This window comes from Peromyscus maniculatus, chromosome 2 (genome assembly GCF_049852395.1).
Source record: "Peromyscus maniculatus bairdii isolate BWxNUB_F1_BW_parent chromosome 2, HU_Pman_BW_mat_3.1, whole genome shotgun sequence".
Taxonomy (NCBI): Eukaryota; Metazoa; Chordata; class Mammalia; order Rodentia; family Cricetidae; genus Peromyscus; species Peromyscus maniculatus.
Window position 1 is genome coordinate 144,740,241 of NC_134853.1, and position 17,082 is coordinate 144,757,322.

At 46.6% G+C, this 17,082-nt stretch overlaps 2 protein-coding genes across 5 annotated transcripts in view; both read right to left on the minus strand.

Moving 5' to 3' along the window:
- LOC102922064 (argonaute RISC catalytic component 3) overlaps nucleotides 1-534 on the minus strand; it is a 99,841-nt gene extending 99,307 nt beyond the window's left edge. Inside the window, exon 1 of the mRNA XM_042271872.2 lies at nucleotides 222-534. Coding sequence (XP_042127806.2) covers nucleotides 222-240 — 19 coding nt within the window. The 5' untranslated portion in view covers nucleotides 241-534. The remainder of the gene's footprint in view (nucleotides 1-221) is intronic.
- Nucleotides 535-8,042: 7,508 nt separating this feature from the next.
- Nucleotides 8,043-17,082, minus strand: part of Ago1 (argonaute RISC component 1) — a 33,149-nt gene continuing 24,109 nt past the window's right edge. For all 4 annotated transcript variants that reach the window (XM_006980078.4, XM_015998657.3, XM_015998659.3 and 1 more), the window contains 6 exons: nucleotides 16,977-17,067; nucleotides 15,927-16,121; nucleotides 14,163-14,297; nucleotides 13,533-13,634; nucleotides 13,040-13,239; nucleotides 8,043-12,831 (listed from right to left, as the gene is read on the minus strand). In XM_006980078.4, the coding sequence (XP_006980140.1) occupies nucleotides 12,723-12,831; nucleotides 13,040-13,239; nucleotides 13,533-13,634; nucleotides 14,163-14,297; nucleotides 15,927-16,121; nucleotides 16,977-17,067 (832 nt within the window). In that variant the 3' untranslated portion in view covers nucleotides 8,043-12,722. The remainder of the gene's footprint in view (nucleotides 12,832-13,039; nucleotides 13,240-13,532; nucleotides 13,635-14,162; nucleotides 14,298-15,926; nucleotides 16,122-16,976; nucleotides 17,068-17,082) is intronic.

The following is a 17,082-nucleotide window of genomic DNA, read 5'->3' on the forward strand; positions in this document are numbered from 1 at the left end:
CCCAAACTTAAACCCTCCTGGTAGTTTTTGCCAACTCAGTGACCCCCCCCACAGGAGAGCAGCTGGGGGGCTGTAGAGAAGCCACGGGCGTTGGGCCCGAAAAACCAGCTACTCCCTTAACGACGCACACCGACAGCACCTCAAGTGGAAGGAGCAAGGATGCTCGGGGGGCAACGGTGGGGTAACGACCCCACCTGTCCGGTCCGGCAGCCCCGACTCACCTGCGGAGCCGATTTCCATTCATGGAGCTGGGGGGAGTGCTTCCCGGGAGAACGGTGCCGCCACTGGGGCGAGGAAGGGACGCCCTCCGACGACAGCTCGGGGCAGGGGACCCACGGTCGGGAGAGAGCCCCGCGGCTAGGCGAGAACAGAGAGAGGCGTGCGGCGAGGACGCTGGAGCCCGGTCCGGAACTTGCGTCGCTCACAGCTGCTGACGCGTGCACCGCTCCCCGACCCGCCGGCCGCCGCCAGCCGCCAGCGCCACCACCGCCGCCGCCGCCGCCACTCGCAATCCCTGCTCGCCCCCGGAAGCCCGCCCGCGTCAGTTCCGCTCCCCCGGCTCGTGCCCGGCTCGCAGGGTCCGCAACTCGCCTCCAGCGGGATCCGTGCGGGGACAACCTCCTTGCAGGCTCGGCCAGCGCGTGGAGGACTCTGGGGAGGTGTGGGCGAGCGGGCGGGCGGGCAGGAGAGCGGGGGGCCCGGCCCAGGCGGAGCCGGGAGCCTGCGGCCGCCCTGCACCCGCTGTGCCTGCCGGTGACAATCCCCAGCGAGAGGCCAGCCTCCTCCCCGTGACAGCCTCCCCGGCGGGCGGGGATCAGCCGGGACAGCTGCCCGAGGCGACGTCGCTGCCCGCCCTGAGGAGCTTACCTGAGGGACAGCCTACCTGAGAGTGGCCGGTGACCGTCCAAGGACATCATCCCTCCTAGCTTGGAGCCCGTGCCCTAGGCGGTAACCAGGAGAGATTTCGCCAAGTACACAAGGTTGCTTTTACAACCTTTTTTTTTTTTTTGAGAGGGTTAAAAAAAAAAAAAAAGTTCAATATAGTTTTAAGACAGATGATTGAGAAACGGGACATTACATGAGTACTATAGAAGGAATTATTTCTATGTTTAAAAACTCTCCTAATCCCCTTGACGAACCTAAAACTCCTTTCTGGCGTTAAAACAACCTGGTTAAGGAGCCCCGGTCTTTTTCCTCGGGACTCCTCAAGACTGTTTTACAACTAAACTGCTCCGCTTCCAGTTTCCCCAAACTGGTCAGGTGCTTTTCTGCTGAATTGGGTTCCCTTGGCCAGGAATTCTCCCCTTCCCATCCCATGACAAACCTTCACTTGAGTCAGCTCTGGTGGCCTTTCCTGGACACCTATCTATGGTGGGCGACCGGGCTAATCTTCCCTAGGTAACCTTTCTCCCCATCTGTAGGTTGTGGACTACTTCATGACCTGCCTCCAACCCATCAGAATGTAATCTAAACCGGAGACTAGATCCAGAACATTATCACGCAAGCAGTACATCCTTAAAAAAAAATACTTGCCATGGTGAAACCAGATACTATTTTATGCAGGCTTAGCAATGATTCATTATTTTCCTTGTGTCCCAATGAATCAGTAATGTTTTGACTTTAAATATATATATATATATATATATATATATATATGTAATATATATAATACTTTTGAAAAGAAATTTAATTTTCACTATCCTTTCCCTCCCCATTATATGGGCTTTTGGACTAGTCACTTTATCTCTTTGGGCTTCAGTTTCCTCATCAGAATTGAAAGACCAACATGTACAATGCATGGTAAGCACAGAAAAACCCTCCTAAATGTTAATAACGAAAATATTTACTAGGGTTACAATTTAGAAGTGCCTGATGGATGTGCTTACTATATAATAAATGGAGGGGACTCCAAGCCCCATCTGATACACCAATTCCGCCTCACTTTCTTCTTCCTGTTGACTGAAAACACCAGATGAATCAGCACATCTTAAAAGTCAGTCCATACCTCAATAGCATGATCTAAGCCTGAGGAGTACATCCCAAACTTGTGAAAGGACCTATGGTATCCTCACCTCTTGATTCTGGAACTAGTTCCCTAAATGAATGTAAGCTTATCTAGCTTCTTCCAGAAAACATGATGTGGTCACAAACTGAGTGGTTTTTGTTTGTTTGTTTTATTTTGAATGTGTATGGGTGTCTGGTGTCCATGGAGGCCAGAAGAGGGTGTCAGATCTTTGGGACTGGACAGCTGTGAGCAGCCATGTGGGTGCTGGTAATCTAACCTGGGCCTTCTGGAACAGCAGCCAGTGCTCTTAACCACTTATCCATCTCTCTAGCACCAAGGTACTGTCTTTTTGAACACTGTAACAAGATTTGGGCCCTTAGATTCAATAAAATACAATAAATGTCTATGATGTGTTCTTGCCTATTTTTGCTATTCAGATCCACACTTTTTTAGAGTAAGCCCATGTGAAAGGTTCGTAAATTAAAATTTAAAGCAGGGAGGGAAAAAGGTCTTTGAGGTTCTTGCCAAAGCAAAGGTATATTAGGCTTTGCCCTGACCAAATACCATTTTGAGGTAACATACTTCCAAAGGACACAAAATTTTGTGTCTCTTGTTAACTGCCACAGCCTCCGTGTCTAGAACAATTATTGTTGTCCTATAAGAGCACATTAAGTTTAAAGGAAAAGAAGACTATTTGGATAGATGAGTGGATGATGGATGGATGGATGGATGGATGGATGGATGGATGGATGGATGGATGGATGGATGGGCCAACAGATGGATGGGCTTCAAGGACAGGGTTCAAGAAGCAGGCTTTATTCCTGATGGCACTGATTGTTCTCAGAAGAACTATAAAATACGAAGTCTCAGATGCAGAGAAGTCAGTGCCCACTGAGCACCTCAGCAGCCACCAGACAATGAAAGTTTTCTTTAACTATTATGCAAAAAGCATGAACTAGAAAAGTAAAAAAGCCAATAAATTTAATTTTAAATTAATAAATTGGACGTGAAAATGGAAATTTTTTTCCTATTCAAGATGAAAAGGCAAGCCATGGATTAGGAAAAATTAATTGATATATATATATATACACTTATACACATATATATGTACGTATGATATATAGACACACATATATGTATATATGATATACAACAAAGAACTTGAATTTTAGAAACTTTTATAGCTCACTGAGATAATCCAAATTTAAAATGAGTAACATATAAGAACAACTTAACAAAGCTATCAGGACAGCAAATATGTACATGGATACATGCTAGACACCAGAGCAAAGCCCAGTGAAATACCAAATACTCGGTGCACTTAAAGGACAGAGTGCCCCAATACCTACTTTAATAAGTAGTAAGACCTTGTGGCTTACGAGTGAGACTCAGGGACTAAGAGTGCTCACTTTCTTCCCAATTGCCACTATTATTCGGCTATCCTTAGCGCGTCTATACTTCCCATGTTAGATAAGACGCATCACTGGAAGAGGAGCCTCTTCCAGTAGTTTCTGCAATCCTGACTTGGCGCTTGCCACAAACACAACATAACGCTTGGGCTTTCGGAAGACACAGAGCCATGAGCGAAGGCTGTCTGCTCCTAGCCGTAAACCAAGGTATCCACCCTACAGTCCTTACCTGCTTCTTCTTAGACATAACGAACCTTCCTAATCCTTACGATTCAAAGGGTAACTCCCATGTAAGTCACATAAGGGATCATTTTTGCTTTGCCAGAGGCTTAAGAAAATGAGCCACTGAGTCATGAAGCCTGAATTGCCAGGGCATCCAGGGGAAGAGTTCCTTGTTTTAGAATGAAACACTTGAAAGGGGTGGGGAAATAAGTCCTTCTAACTTCCATTAGAAATTGTTCTGTTGTTATTTCCTTCCTGGAATTACAGTAGCCATCCTGAGACCATTCTATGAGCCAACACTACAAAGGATAGCAGAGCAAAAAAATGAAGAGCAGCCATGTTCTTTGGTGTTATGTAGCCACTTAACCAACCTAAATCAGAACTTCCTGCCACGTGAAGATATTTTCCTTATCTACGTAATTCAGTTTTGTAAGATGCAGCTGACGGCAACTGATGAAAACGATTACTATGAAGATGCAGTATAGAATACCGTATAAAACGTGTGTCAAGTGCCGCAAAGTAGCCAAGCCCCTCCATTTGCAGGTCAGTCATATTAACAGTCCAAAGAAAGACCTTTTCCCAGACCTCACCAGTTCTATTTTCCTCTCTTAAGAAAAAAGCTGCCTGCTTTGGGAAGATAAAGAGTTCCTGAGGGCTCTGAAGAACAACCCCTAAAGATACGCCAGGTCGCCGGGCGGTGGTGGCGCATGCCTTTAATCCCAGCACTCAGGAGGCAGAGGCAGGCAGATCTCTGTGAGTTCAAAGCCAGCCTAGGCTACCAAGTGAGTCCCAAGAAAGGCGCAAAGCTACACAGAGAAACCCTGTCTCAAAAAAAAAAAAAAAAAAAAAAAAAGATACGCCAGGTCACAGTGAGGCTGCTGCAGTTCAGAACAAGGTGACAGTGTGTTCCTAATAGGTAAAGCCACAAAGGCTTAAAAAGCTTTGCTGTTATTTCCTAGGGAAAGCAGTTGCTGGTTGTAAGTGAAGAAGTTCCAAATGCACCCCATTCTTCAGCAACCCCACTTTTCCAGCTTCTCCCTCCTGACGTGGCTGCTTTGAAGGATTGCTTCTTTCATATCCTCTGTATATCTTTCCAAACTTATGAGCCTTCCAAAAGCTACAGCCAAGAGGGCCTGAAAAATGAGGAACCATTTAATATTCTCATTCAACATTATTGAAGTAAGCCAGGAGGTGGTGGCACATACCTTTAATTCTGCACCCAGGAGGCAGAGGCAGGCAGATCTCTGAGTTTGCAGCCAGCCTGATCAGGGAGAGTTCCAGACAGCCAGGGCTACACTGAGAAACCATGCCTCAAACAAAAAACCCCAAACATTATTGAAGTAATACAGACAGCAGCCTGGGGAAGTATGGTTGAGGTTTACAACCTCCTAGTACACTTTTTCACCGTAACCTCCAAACCCATAAGATTCTAGGGTCTAAGGCAAGAGATACCCACAATGTCCATCCTTACTTTGCCTTAAGGTCTATGCTATATCATATTTTTGCTAATAAGGCAGAGGGAAAGCTGCCCAACCAGTGCTTTAAAAAGGTTACCTAAAGATACATGAAAAGCCTTCAATCAAAACTTGGGGCTCCAGGACCAGTCCACGAAAGTTTGATAAGCAACCAACTGCCAAACTGTGAAGTCTTTCAAAATAGAAAAACAAAAACCCAAACCCCCAAACACCCTTTTGTGTCTTCTTCATGGTCATAAATTTATCTTATTTCAACCAGGAATATGTTGTTCAAGTTCAACCAACCTTTAACCTTTGCTGTAGAAAGGGTCACCGTGTCTAGGTGGCTGTATCCCACAGGAACCTGACAGGTGGTCACCACAGGCTTAGTGTTGTAATTTGCAAAGTCGTAACATTTGGCCTCCGGAGGACTGGTAGACCTATTATAGGTACACTGTCTGCCGGTGAGGATTCCTCACTGGGCTCTGCCAGAACCCTTCTCTGAACCATCTCCCCCAGTGTTCAGAAATCACAACGCTCTAGTGGTACCAGGGAAGATGCCAGACCATACAAGCTTGACAACTAGGTCACCTATGGTGATATTTTATTTGTACTGAAATGTGATTTTAATTGTATGTTAATAAATAAAGTTGCCCAGGGGTCAGAGCTATTAGAGCCATAGCAAGAGTGCGGTGGTAGTGGTGCACCTCTTTAATCCCAGCACTTGGTAGAAGAGCTAGGTAGATCTCTGTGTGTTCAGGGATACAGCCAGCATTGGAGACATATGCCTTTAAGACCTGGAGGGCGGTATTTACAGGCAGTGACGAGGCAGTCATGTGTTTGGGTTTACAACCAATGAGAAGGCAGAACAGAAAGACTATTTAAAGACAGACACACAGGAAGTAGCTTTCTTATGGGAAGAGGAGCACTGCAGGAGGTAAGATTTTAGCTCTGAGCTCTGACCTCTCGGCTTTCTCTTTTACATTGCTTCTGTGTTTTTCTTTTTCTTTTTTCTTTTTTTTGGTTTTCCAAGACAGGGTTTCTCTGTGTAGCTTTGTGCCTTTCCTGGAACTCGCTTTGTAGACCAGGCTGGCCTCTAACTCACAGAGATCCGCCTGCCTCTGCCTCCCGAGTGCTGGGATTAAAGGCATGCGCCACCACTGCCCAGCTATGTTTCTTATTTTAATAAGACGGTTGGTTACATCTACAGCCACCAGTGTACAAAACCAGGGAATGTATGCAGTTGGGATGAAAGTGTTTGGGAAGTTAACACCCGGATACGAAGATGTCTTTCTGCTCTGCTGATCTGAAGATGCGGGAACATCACGTTTTGGCCTACCTAAAGGTTCAGGGTTGCTGATTCCTTTTTTTTTTTTGGAGGCAGGGTCTTACTATGTAGCTCTGACCTAGAGATCACCATGTAGACCAGGCTAGCCTGTGAGCCAGAGGTCACCTGTCTCCCAAATGCTGTGGTTGAAAGTGTAGGCCACCACACCTATCTCAATATCACTTCTTGATTTCCCCCTCCATACTCATGATCTCTGGCTCATTCCACTCATTCTCAAATATAACTTTCCTGGTATCTGCTATTTTCCAGAGATGACAGAATAGGATGTAGTTTGTTCCTAGGGTTCGCAGTCCTGGAGAAGACAAGTCTAGCAAGCTAGGATCTGTCTGGTGCACCAGCACACAATCTATGAAACTGGTTAGGACAAGATTAGGATTGATTGATTTTTCTCCTAAGAACAAGAGGAATCTGAAAGTGATGGTGGTGTTATCTGATGGACAACTTGGAAGTCCTGACCTCAGACTTTATTTTTCCCCTAATCGTCATTTTTTGAGTACTAGAGAATGACCAGTCAATTTGTGAGATCCAAGATAAGAGGGGGAGTAGGATGATAACAGGAGCCAGGGTGGCTGGGACTCCCTTTCTGTCCTTTTCCCCTTTATTAAACCAGCCTGAAAACTTATCTGCTGGTAACTTGGCTGTCACCTCATTCCTGCCTCCTCCCCCTCCACAAGGCCATTGCTATTTTTCTGGCTGTCTCCCCTGTGCCTCCACCTTCTACCCAGTGTGACGCCAGTGTTTCTAACAGTAGTTTCCTATTTTGCCTAAGCAATCTTAGGGTGTGTTTATGGAAACTTTATTCCTACCTGAAATCTCAAAATCTGAGGCTGGCAGGGTGCTGTGGGCTTCAGATTCCAGTACACAGGAGGTGGAGCTCGGAAGGTTGTGAGGTTGAGGGTCCCCAGGGATACAGAGCAAGACCCTCAAAGACAACTCTATGTATACCAGGCTAATCATCTTTCATCAGGAGAAGTACCATATTCCTTCTATAGTCTCACCGATCCCATCTTGATGAGAATGTCTCAATATACTCATGTTCAAGTAGAAACATAAGCTCTAGATTCTCCCATCAGTCATGATGTCCTACTAATGTTACGTCCTGCTTCTCAAATCTGCCCTTACCTTTCCCTCTGCACTGCTACAGCTTTGGGCCAGCCACTCGTAATCTTTCGTACTGGAAGACTTTGTGACCAGTGATCTCCCCAAGAAACTTTTTTTTCTTTTTCCTTTTTGAGACATGGTTTCTCTGTGTAGTTTTGGTGCCTGTCCTGGATCTTGCTCTGTAGACCAGGCTGGCCTTGAGCTCAGAGATCTACCTGGCTCTGCCTCCTGTGCTGGGATTAAAGGCGTGAGCCACCACCGCCTGGCCCAAGAAACTTAAAAGACATCCTGTTTTTATCAGTTTTGAATTGTGCCTATCTTCTTCAACAATACTTCTGGCACAGAGTTTTGCATGTTTGTGAAATGAAGAATACACAGAGACCCTGTGAAGTACGATTGGACGACAATCTGTTACTCCATCCTAAAGCCTATTGGTGATGTAATTAATCCCAACAGTTTATTTTGCTGGTAGGAAAACAAAAAACAAAAAACAGAGACTGAACTTTAGAAATAAAAGCCACTGTTGTCTTTATAAAACACAGAATTGTGCTGCTGCTGTTGCTTGCTTGAGAAGGAACTGTACATTACAGCTGCTGGGGTAATTTCACAATGGACGGGACAAGGTACAGCTCAAAGCAGGACACGAACACAAGTCTCAATGGGGAACATCGCAAACAAGTACAGCCGTGGGGCTCGAGGGACTTCCCCATCCATGCTGGACTCGAGAGGAATAAAAAGTTTAGAAAATAAAGTGAAACCCAGAGTAGTCACACATGCCCACCACATGGCCGCTAAGTGCAACACCACACACCAATCAGGCTGGACTGTGTGCACAGGAAGTCATTTCATTCTTCCTTATTGCTATGACACCAGAGGACTCAGTGCATTGAGACACATTGTCTTTACTTACACAATTCTTGGAGACTTTCTGATTTCCCTTTTGAAGGAAGGAAATCTGCCTTCCTTACATTATTCTGTTTTGTTTTGAGCCCATTCTTTCCATTCCCTTTCCTGGGCTATCGTACAGCAGCCAGAGGTTCTAAGTCAGTAGGAGCAGAGTAAGGGGAGAGCACCAACCCAGCCTCTCTCCTGGCTCAGGGAGAAGGCAAGTCCTAGTAAGTGGGGAGAAAGAGAAAACCAGAGAACCCCTCTTTCCCAGTCTGCTTAGAAGGCCAAGTAGCAAAGACTGCCTTGCATATCCCTGCCATGACCCCCGCCCAAGGAAGGCATCTTAACTACCATCCTGGGTTATCCAAAGCCCAGGTAATTAGAAAACAAAACAAAACCTTTCCTGACATAAATTTCCAAAACTGCCTTTTGGCTAGGTGAGAGGTGACTCTTCTACCCTGAAAGGGAAGAAACGCCATCCTCCTTTGTGATGCCTGATGCCAGGTCTACAACATTGAGCAGCCTTGTAGACATTCCATGGGCCAGCAAAGAAAACCGTGTCCCTGGCATCATTCCCACAATTCTGGTTAAAAAAGAAAACTGTCCAAAAACATTGCTGCTCAGCCAAAGAGGAGGCCATAGAGAAACTATGCTGCAGTTGAGAACTAGATCTTTAGAGTAGTTCCATACTTTTAGGTTCGTTATGTTCGACTGTAGTCATATCCCAAGCGTACGTTCCCAATCACAGTAGCTCCAGGCCTATCCCAGGTGGCCAGCACTAGCACCTGATGTTCACACTGGACTAAATACAAAGCAGCGCTCTCCTTTACCACTTCTAATCCACTCTCTCCATTCTCTTTTCACTCTCTTCTTCTAAATCCATCCTCTAGCCGGCTATTCTTTAATACCCAAGTAGGACATTCTCAGCAGAGAGGCCCCAGGTAGTGAGAAAAAGCAGCAGCGCTAGAAACAAGAGAGGAATCGGTTCCACAGAAGGGAGAGGTGTTGAAACTGCCAGAAACCCTACTGATTTTGCCGGTTAGACAGGCCTGCTGGTCTGACCTACTGTAAGCTGGAGGACAGTGCGACCCAGGGTTAACACCCTGGGCATGAGAAACAGGTTTTTGGTCTTCTGTAGTCAATGAGCAAAGCCTGACCTTGCCAACTAACAGTGGGATCGTTGCAGCCATGCAGAGAATTCATTATCACACAGGCAGACAGGCAGGCAGGCCAGCCAGCAAGCAAGCTGAGTGAAGAGGGAAAAAGGAAGCCAGGGAAAGCCAGAAAGGGAAAAGGGAAGCCAACAGAGGGGTGAGGGAAAGGAGAAAGAGATTGAAGGTGAAGGTGGACTGACTCCTCCAAGTGCCTCCGTGGAGCTTGGCACCACGCTCCACTCAAACCAAACCCAAACGAGCTGAGCCGCGCGGCAACACCACTTTTACTGCGTGCACACCGCCTCTGAATGAGGAGAACCCACATGGTCCGGAGCAGTGAAATCTGAAGGATTTGTTTTGTTTTGCTTTTTAATCACAGCAAGAAGTTGTATTACTCACGTTACTTTTCTCGATTTTCCTTTTTATTTTTTTCTGAGACATGGTTTTGCTATGTAGTGCACCCTGGCCTGGAATTCACTGAGCAGCCCAGGCTGACCCTGAACTTGCGAATCTTCTGCTTCAGCCTTATTGCTGGGATTATAGAATTACAGACATGGGCCATCATGCCCAGTATTCTCTTGCTTTTATTTCTTGAATGGCACATAAATACCAAAGGACTAAAACTGCTTTCCAATCCCTAGCTTGAAACCCAACTGGAGAGAGTGAGGCAAAGAAAAAAGGAGAGAACAAAAACGTGTTGCTGGAGTTGTGACAGTTACCTGTTCCCTATGGGCATCTGCAAATGCTGGTGAATGATTGGACCCTCCAGGAATAGTGCCCTCATCCAAGCCCCCTAATGTACCCCAGTTGACAGCACACGTCTGTGGAGAGCTCCCTCCCCTAAGGGTGACGGAACAAGAAGTAGACCGTATATGAAGGCGATGGACAGGGCAGATGGAGTGTTGGCATCACTCTCTTTAGGCACTTGTGTAAGGAATGTAGACTCTCCAGTGAGCTGCCTCTTCCCAGAGCCCTCTGTTCTGTTCTTCGGCTGGGACTGTGCCCATGGGGCACTCCATACTGTAGCCAGCAGAAAAAAAAGTACAGGAGGAACTACTCAACAGTCCTGGGCTTTTTCCACAAGGAATGTTTGTGCTACCTTTTGGGTAGTTACTAAACCACGTAGCCAGCCACAACTGAACCTGGACTGTTTGCATAGCAAATCTGGGTCTGTACAAGGGCGACTGGAGAGAGGTTTGGACTCCACAGGCCAGGATTCAGACCTTCCTTTCTCCAGCTGGCCTCTAAGCCTGGGCTAGATCTAAAATATCATGGCTTCATCACCAGAGTAGGGCAAACCTAAGCTCAGGCTCCTTAGAAGGGGACTCTGTACGCCAAAGTTCAAATTCCCCATCCCAAGCAGTAGTGCAGGAAGGAAAGAAGGACAGTCAAGGAAAGAGGGCACCTTGCTTCAAGGTCAGCAAGGACAAAGCTAGAACCCACTTCTTTTCCAGTCCTGCAAGACAGCTGAACCCCAGTATCTCGAGAGAGGGGAAGGAAAAGAAAAGCCTATGCCACCCACTCACATGCCCTAGTGGGAAACAGGAAAAATTCATTTGTGTAAACAGAAGCAATAGGGAGCAGCAAAATTCTCCAGCCTGTCCAGAGGACATGCTGGAACCTCCGTTAGTCAAAGGATCGAAGGACAGTCCAGTGAGAGACAGGGGGATTCACTTCCAGGAGAGAGTACAGGGTGGAGCAGTGGAGGTACTGTCTGCAGAGAGGGAGGGCAGAGGCTGAGCCCCGCCCCAGGGAGCCAACCACCCCTACTTAGCCAGGCCAGAAGACAAGTCAGGGCCACAGTCCCTTCTCATGGCTCCATGTTTCTGGGATGCAAACTCATCCAGTATGAGAGGGATTTCCAGATTTTGGCAATAGACTCAAGTTATGGTATAAAAATAACATTTAGTTTTCTGTTTTCTTATTTTAGTCCTAAAGATCTTGTGTTATGAGACACCCCAGTTAAGAAATATTGAAACAAAAGAGACTTGATCATCAGGGGGAAAAGAAGCCAAGCGTGAGAAACGCTACCACAGTAACTCTAGACCTGGCAGGGTGGGGGCGGGGCCAAGGAAAAGAGGGAGCGAAAGGGGAAGGCCAAGGGCCAGTCATCTCAGCAGCTCGGAGACTTGTCACGTCTGAAAGTGCAAATGTCAATGGATTTTAACCATCTTGAGGTTGTGACCTTTTTTTAAAAGCTCAATGAATATGGAAGTCAATTCCTTCAAATGAAAGACAGCTGGCATTCTTTCTAGCTGGAGGCTTGCTGGCGTTGGGATATTTCTTCCCTCCTTCCCGACCTCCTCTCCCCCCCACACCCCGTCCCACAAAGAAAGGTACAAAAGGTTGCAGTTCTGCAGCATTACCGTTACAGGGAAGGCACTGTTACCCACCAGCCGGCGGGAGGAAGACAGGGTCGTGTCACTTCAGAGCTAAGTGCCATAGTGCCTTAAGTGTTACTGGGGGCCGGATGTCTGTCAGGGAAGAGGCATATGGGGTAGAAAATATGGAGAGGAATAATTGGGGGGTGGGGGGTGGCAGCTGGGGAGGAGCAACCCAAACCATTAGCATTAAAAATCTCCCTACAAACTGGATTCTGAACCCATGAAAACATCTAGTATCCTAAAATATTGATCTGAGTCTGTTTTCATTTTTCTTCTTAAACAAATCTAGACCTTTTCTGATTAAGGCTCCTAAAAATTCCTTCCCTCCTCCCACCCGCTTTCTCAAGCCCCTCACTTTCTCATCTAGAATTATCAAACCCAAACATACCAGCATTTGACCACAGGACTGCAGAGGCGACCCTAGCAAGCTGTCAAGCATGAGTCTGTAGCACTGTGAGGCACACGAGACAACTGTGTGTATGGTGGGCACTAATGCTGCCCCTTTTGGTCCAGTGGGGTCAGATGTAACACGATGGGGAGGCGGGGGAGGACATGAGGTTGCTATCAGATTTCTGGCTGGTAGTCTGTCTTGCTGGTCCTCTTCCCACCCTTAGATCCCCTCTGTAGATAGAAACAAGGTCTCCTATACGCCTCCCGACCCCACCTCCCTCTTCCTTGCTTCCTCTGGATTTGGGTGGTACAGCTCCCAGGGCTTGGAAAGCTTTCTTCTATCCAGTGAGGTAACAGCGTTCTGCCTTCAAGCGAAGTACATGGTGCGTAGAGTATCCTGGTGAACCTGCACAGCTTTGGCCAGGGCCTGGGGGTCTCGCCCATTGCTCTGCCCCGATATGTGGCTCCCCTCTCCACTGAAAAAGAAAAATATGCAAAGTCCTTCCTGGTAAACTGAACTGCTGCTGATTCCCCCACCCATCCCTACAGCGCCAATTCACATACCAAATTAAGAGAAAACACCAACCCAGGTTCAGGTAGGATAAAATTCACTTCCTTCTTCCAACAGAAGAGGAAAGGGTCGGCACGAGAGGCTGAAGCCAAAGGAAAGCAGCCAGCCTTTACCTGTCATGCTCCTTGTCTACCAGGTGGTATCGTGCCCGGAAAGCCACCAAGCGGGCGTAGTAGGCAGGTGCTGGGATAGAGACAGAGCGTGTGCATCGTACGTAAGTGTGGCACAGCTGGTATGTCAAGATCTGGAGTTCATCTGCTGTGAACCGGTTGTCATCCCACAGGACATAATAATGGGATGGTCGGCTGGTACCCTAGGAAAAAAAGGTGGGAAGTGGTCTGTGATTGGGCAAAGGGGATGGCCGCCGACCAAAGAGCAATACTAATTAAGAATGTGGCAGGCTGGATGACCATACCCTACCCCCCATGAAGACACAGACGCAAAACTATTATAAAGCGACCTGCAAACCTGCAAGTGTCCTAGGGGTTTACTAACAATAGTTCTGCTTTTAATGTACAAGGCTGTAAGACATATTCTAGATGCAGTAGGGATAACCAAGTAAGCCTTGACCCAATAAAAACCCCAAGACCTGTGCGGTCCAGCTACCTGGATGCCTGCATGGCTGCACAGATAGAAGTCAAACTCGAACGGGTGGGTGATGTTGGTGTCGACCGTGGTCCCAGCAGGGATGTTTCCACTCTTCCCAATCTGTAGAGACAAACACAACCAAGATCCCAAGACCTGCCTGGCCCTGACCGGGGCCTTAGCTGGATTCTACTCTTTCCCAGAATTCCAAGAACAACGAAGTTTCTATTCTCACAGGGAACTAGGTCTTGAGACAATAGGCTTCTAAAGTCAAGTCTCTGAATCCTAGTTTTGCTATTTACTAGCAAGTCATTAAACGGAGATACTACTAGTACCCTCCTCACAGAGCTGCTGTGAGGAAGACTCCTTGAACAGGGTCTGGCACATACATAGGAGAAGTTCCCTTTCCCTTCTCTGGGAGCTGGTCTACATACAGGGCCTAGGCCAGGGAGCTAGGTGGGGAGAGAAGGTACAAGGGAAGGAGGGGGGGAGGAGGCACCAAGGGAAAGAAAGTGGTCGAGGATGGGCCAAAAAGCCATGGGGAAAACAGCCGGGGAGGACACATGGGAAAAACCACTAAATTCCCAGGCGTTCCTTCAAAGTAAAGGGGACGGAGGAGGGTACTGGTGGTCTCCACACTTCTTCACTCACTCGCTCATTCTTGTCAGCACAGAAAAGGCGGGTGTGATGGCGTTTCTGCACCACAATGTAAGTGATCCCAGGCTGGTAGTCTTTTTCCAGTTTGATGCAGGCATCTCGAATGGCAAGCAGCTCATAGTGAAGGATCTAGGCACCAGGTGAAGAGGGAGAAAAGGACACATGGTCCTAGGTGAGTTCAAAGGCACCACTGAACTAAAAACATCACATAAGCTTCATAAGCGGATGCTCAACAATTAGAAATGAGAGGTCCTGATACTCATACTCATTTGATATGTTCCTAGAAAACCTAGGAGCCTTGGCATCAGAAGACAGTACCTATCTGGTCTCCATGCAAAAAGAGATCTTACAGAACTACATTAAGACGTGGAACTAGAAAGGTGTGGTGATGCACACCTTTAATCCTAGTGCTCAGGCAACAGTGGCAGACAATTCTCTGTGAGTTTGTGGCCAGCCTGGTCTACATGGTGAATCCCAGGCCAAACTACATAGTGGTTCCCTGTCTTGAAAAAAGGAAAGGAAAAAAAAAAAAAGACACAGAACCAAAAATTACAGAGAAGACACCAAAAATTACAATATCTAAACTTAAGATGCCAGGAATGGTGGCACATGCCTTTGATCCCAGTACCTGGGAGGTGGAGGCAGAGGCAGGCAGATTCCATGAGTTTGAGGCCGGCCTGGTCTACAGAGTGAGTTTCAGGACAGCCAAGGCTGTTATATGCAGAAACCCTGTCTCAAAAAACCAAAAATAAATAAATAATCCAAATTTAAGATCAAGATTTCTAAGAGTAGACAGGGTTCAACTACCAGAGAGGAGTAGATGTATACAGTTCCTGAAGTAGATACAGAAGGGGATGAATATAAATTAAAAAATAAATAAACCATATCAGGATTATAAGAAAATAGATACGCTGCAATAATAGACACAGAAAGTCAAAACAGGTAGGGACTAGACTATAACTTAAAGCAAATCGTGTGCCTTGTACGCACACAGCCTTGGGTTCAATCTCAAGGAACATAACAGAAAAAAAAAAATGTTTATAACCTGGGCATAATGGTGCACACCTAGAACCCCAGCATGGAGGAGGTGGAAGAAGGGGAATCACAAGTGTGTGGCCAACCTGGGCTACAAAGAAAAAGAATTATTTGTATGGTAGAAAATGAACTTTGAAATGAGCTAAAACTAGACTTCAACAAGTTTTTAACACCAACACCCCTAAGTCTCATTTTTACCACATCTATTGATTTTACTAATAATAATTATCTCAGATGGCCACTCTGATAACTGACAAGTAAAAAAATAAAGGCATAGAAGTCTCAGGAGCTTAATTGCTGCTGATTGCTTGGTGAAAACAGTTGAATTTTAACATAAGGCTATGGGAAACTAGGTTCCAGGTGATATTCAGGTATGTTAACGCTGATCTGGCTGCAAATGGTGGCAGACACCTTTAATCCCAGCACTCAGGAGGAAGAGACAGGGAATCTCTGTGAGTTGAGGCCAGCCTGGTCTACAGAGTGAGTTCCAGGCCTGCAGAGCTACTGGTGAGACCCTGTCTCAAAAGAAAAAGAACCACTAGTCTAAATGGTCTCCAACACTAACTACCAAAAGGCACTAGGAAATAGGGCTGAAACAAAAGTCTATAGACACTTACTACCCTGCTCCTCAGTGGGGATTCATGGCCTCTCCCAGCACCATTAGCTTTGAAAAGCAGTCCTCTGGCCTCAACAAGAAAATGAACCAGCCACTAGGAACCATACCTGGGGGAGCTGGCCCTCAGGGACCCCATCTCGGTAGAAGATGATTCGGGTGGGCTTGAAGCGGGTGGACTTGTAGAACTGGATGAGCAGCTCACGCACCATATAGGACAAGTCTTCAATGATCTCCTGCCGGGGGCGCTGCACACGCACGGTAGCACAGTAGCGGCTGGGGTGTGCGTCCATACTGCCGACCACCTGACAACCAAGAGAAAGCAACAGCGTCTAAATACCCCCCTCTCTTGCAGTGACATAATGGGTGTGGGAAAGGACCACTAGGTAAGAATGCCACATAATTGGACGAGTTCATTTGATGTGTTCCTAGACCAGGAGTCTTGGCATCAGAGTACAAAGAGATTGAGTAGGGGTTAAGATCCAAAAAACACTGGTTTCACTCTGTTCTGCCACAAAAGCAGATTCCCTTAATATGTGGTAAGAATTATTGCTTTCAGTGCCCTTGCAATACACAGAAAATACCTACGCCCATCAGAATGACATGAGCCCTAAGAATGACCTTGAACTTCTGATCCACATTCATGCAGCTGCATTATATATATATATTTACATATATATATATATATATATATATATATATATATATATGAAATGCTTTCCTAGTAGACCAAGGTTCTGGGTCTGGTACCCATTATAAAACGGAAAGGGAAAAAAAGCTAAGTGCCCCAGCTACCGTAAGGAGTAGAGACAGTTAATCTGCCTGATGGATCAATGGTCAAAGTGAAGTAGAAGTAAAAGAAAGGCCAATCCTGAAAGTAATTCCCTCAAAAGAGATTCCACAGAGGAGATACATAGTCACTTTCTTACCCTCCCCAAAACTGGAGTGAACAAGAAAAACAGAAATGTAGAGAAAGAGTGACTGAGAGACAAAGTTTCTGGCCACAGGCTATATTATCCCTACCCTAACTCCCAGATCCTCCTCCCGCAACCCCTTCCTCCACAAGGTGCCATTCAGAGTTAGGTTAGTGGGTAACAGGGACGGTGCACTGAGAGAGCAAGGCTTAGGCATGGAACTCAGTGTTAAAAAGAATCACTCACCGCTGTGATAGACGGCTTCTTCCCGTCCCCAGCTGGGGGGTGTGTAACATCTGCTCCCAGGAAAATCACTGGCTGTTGAAAAACAGCAGAGCTGAGCAAGGAAAGA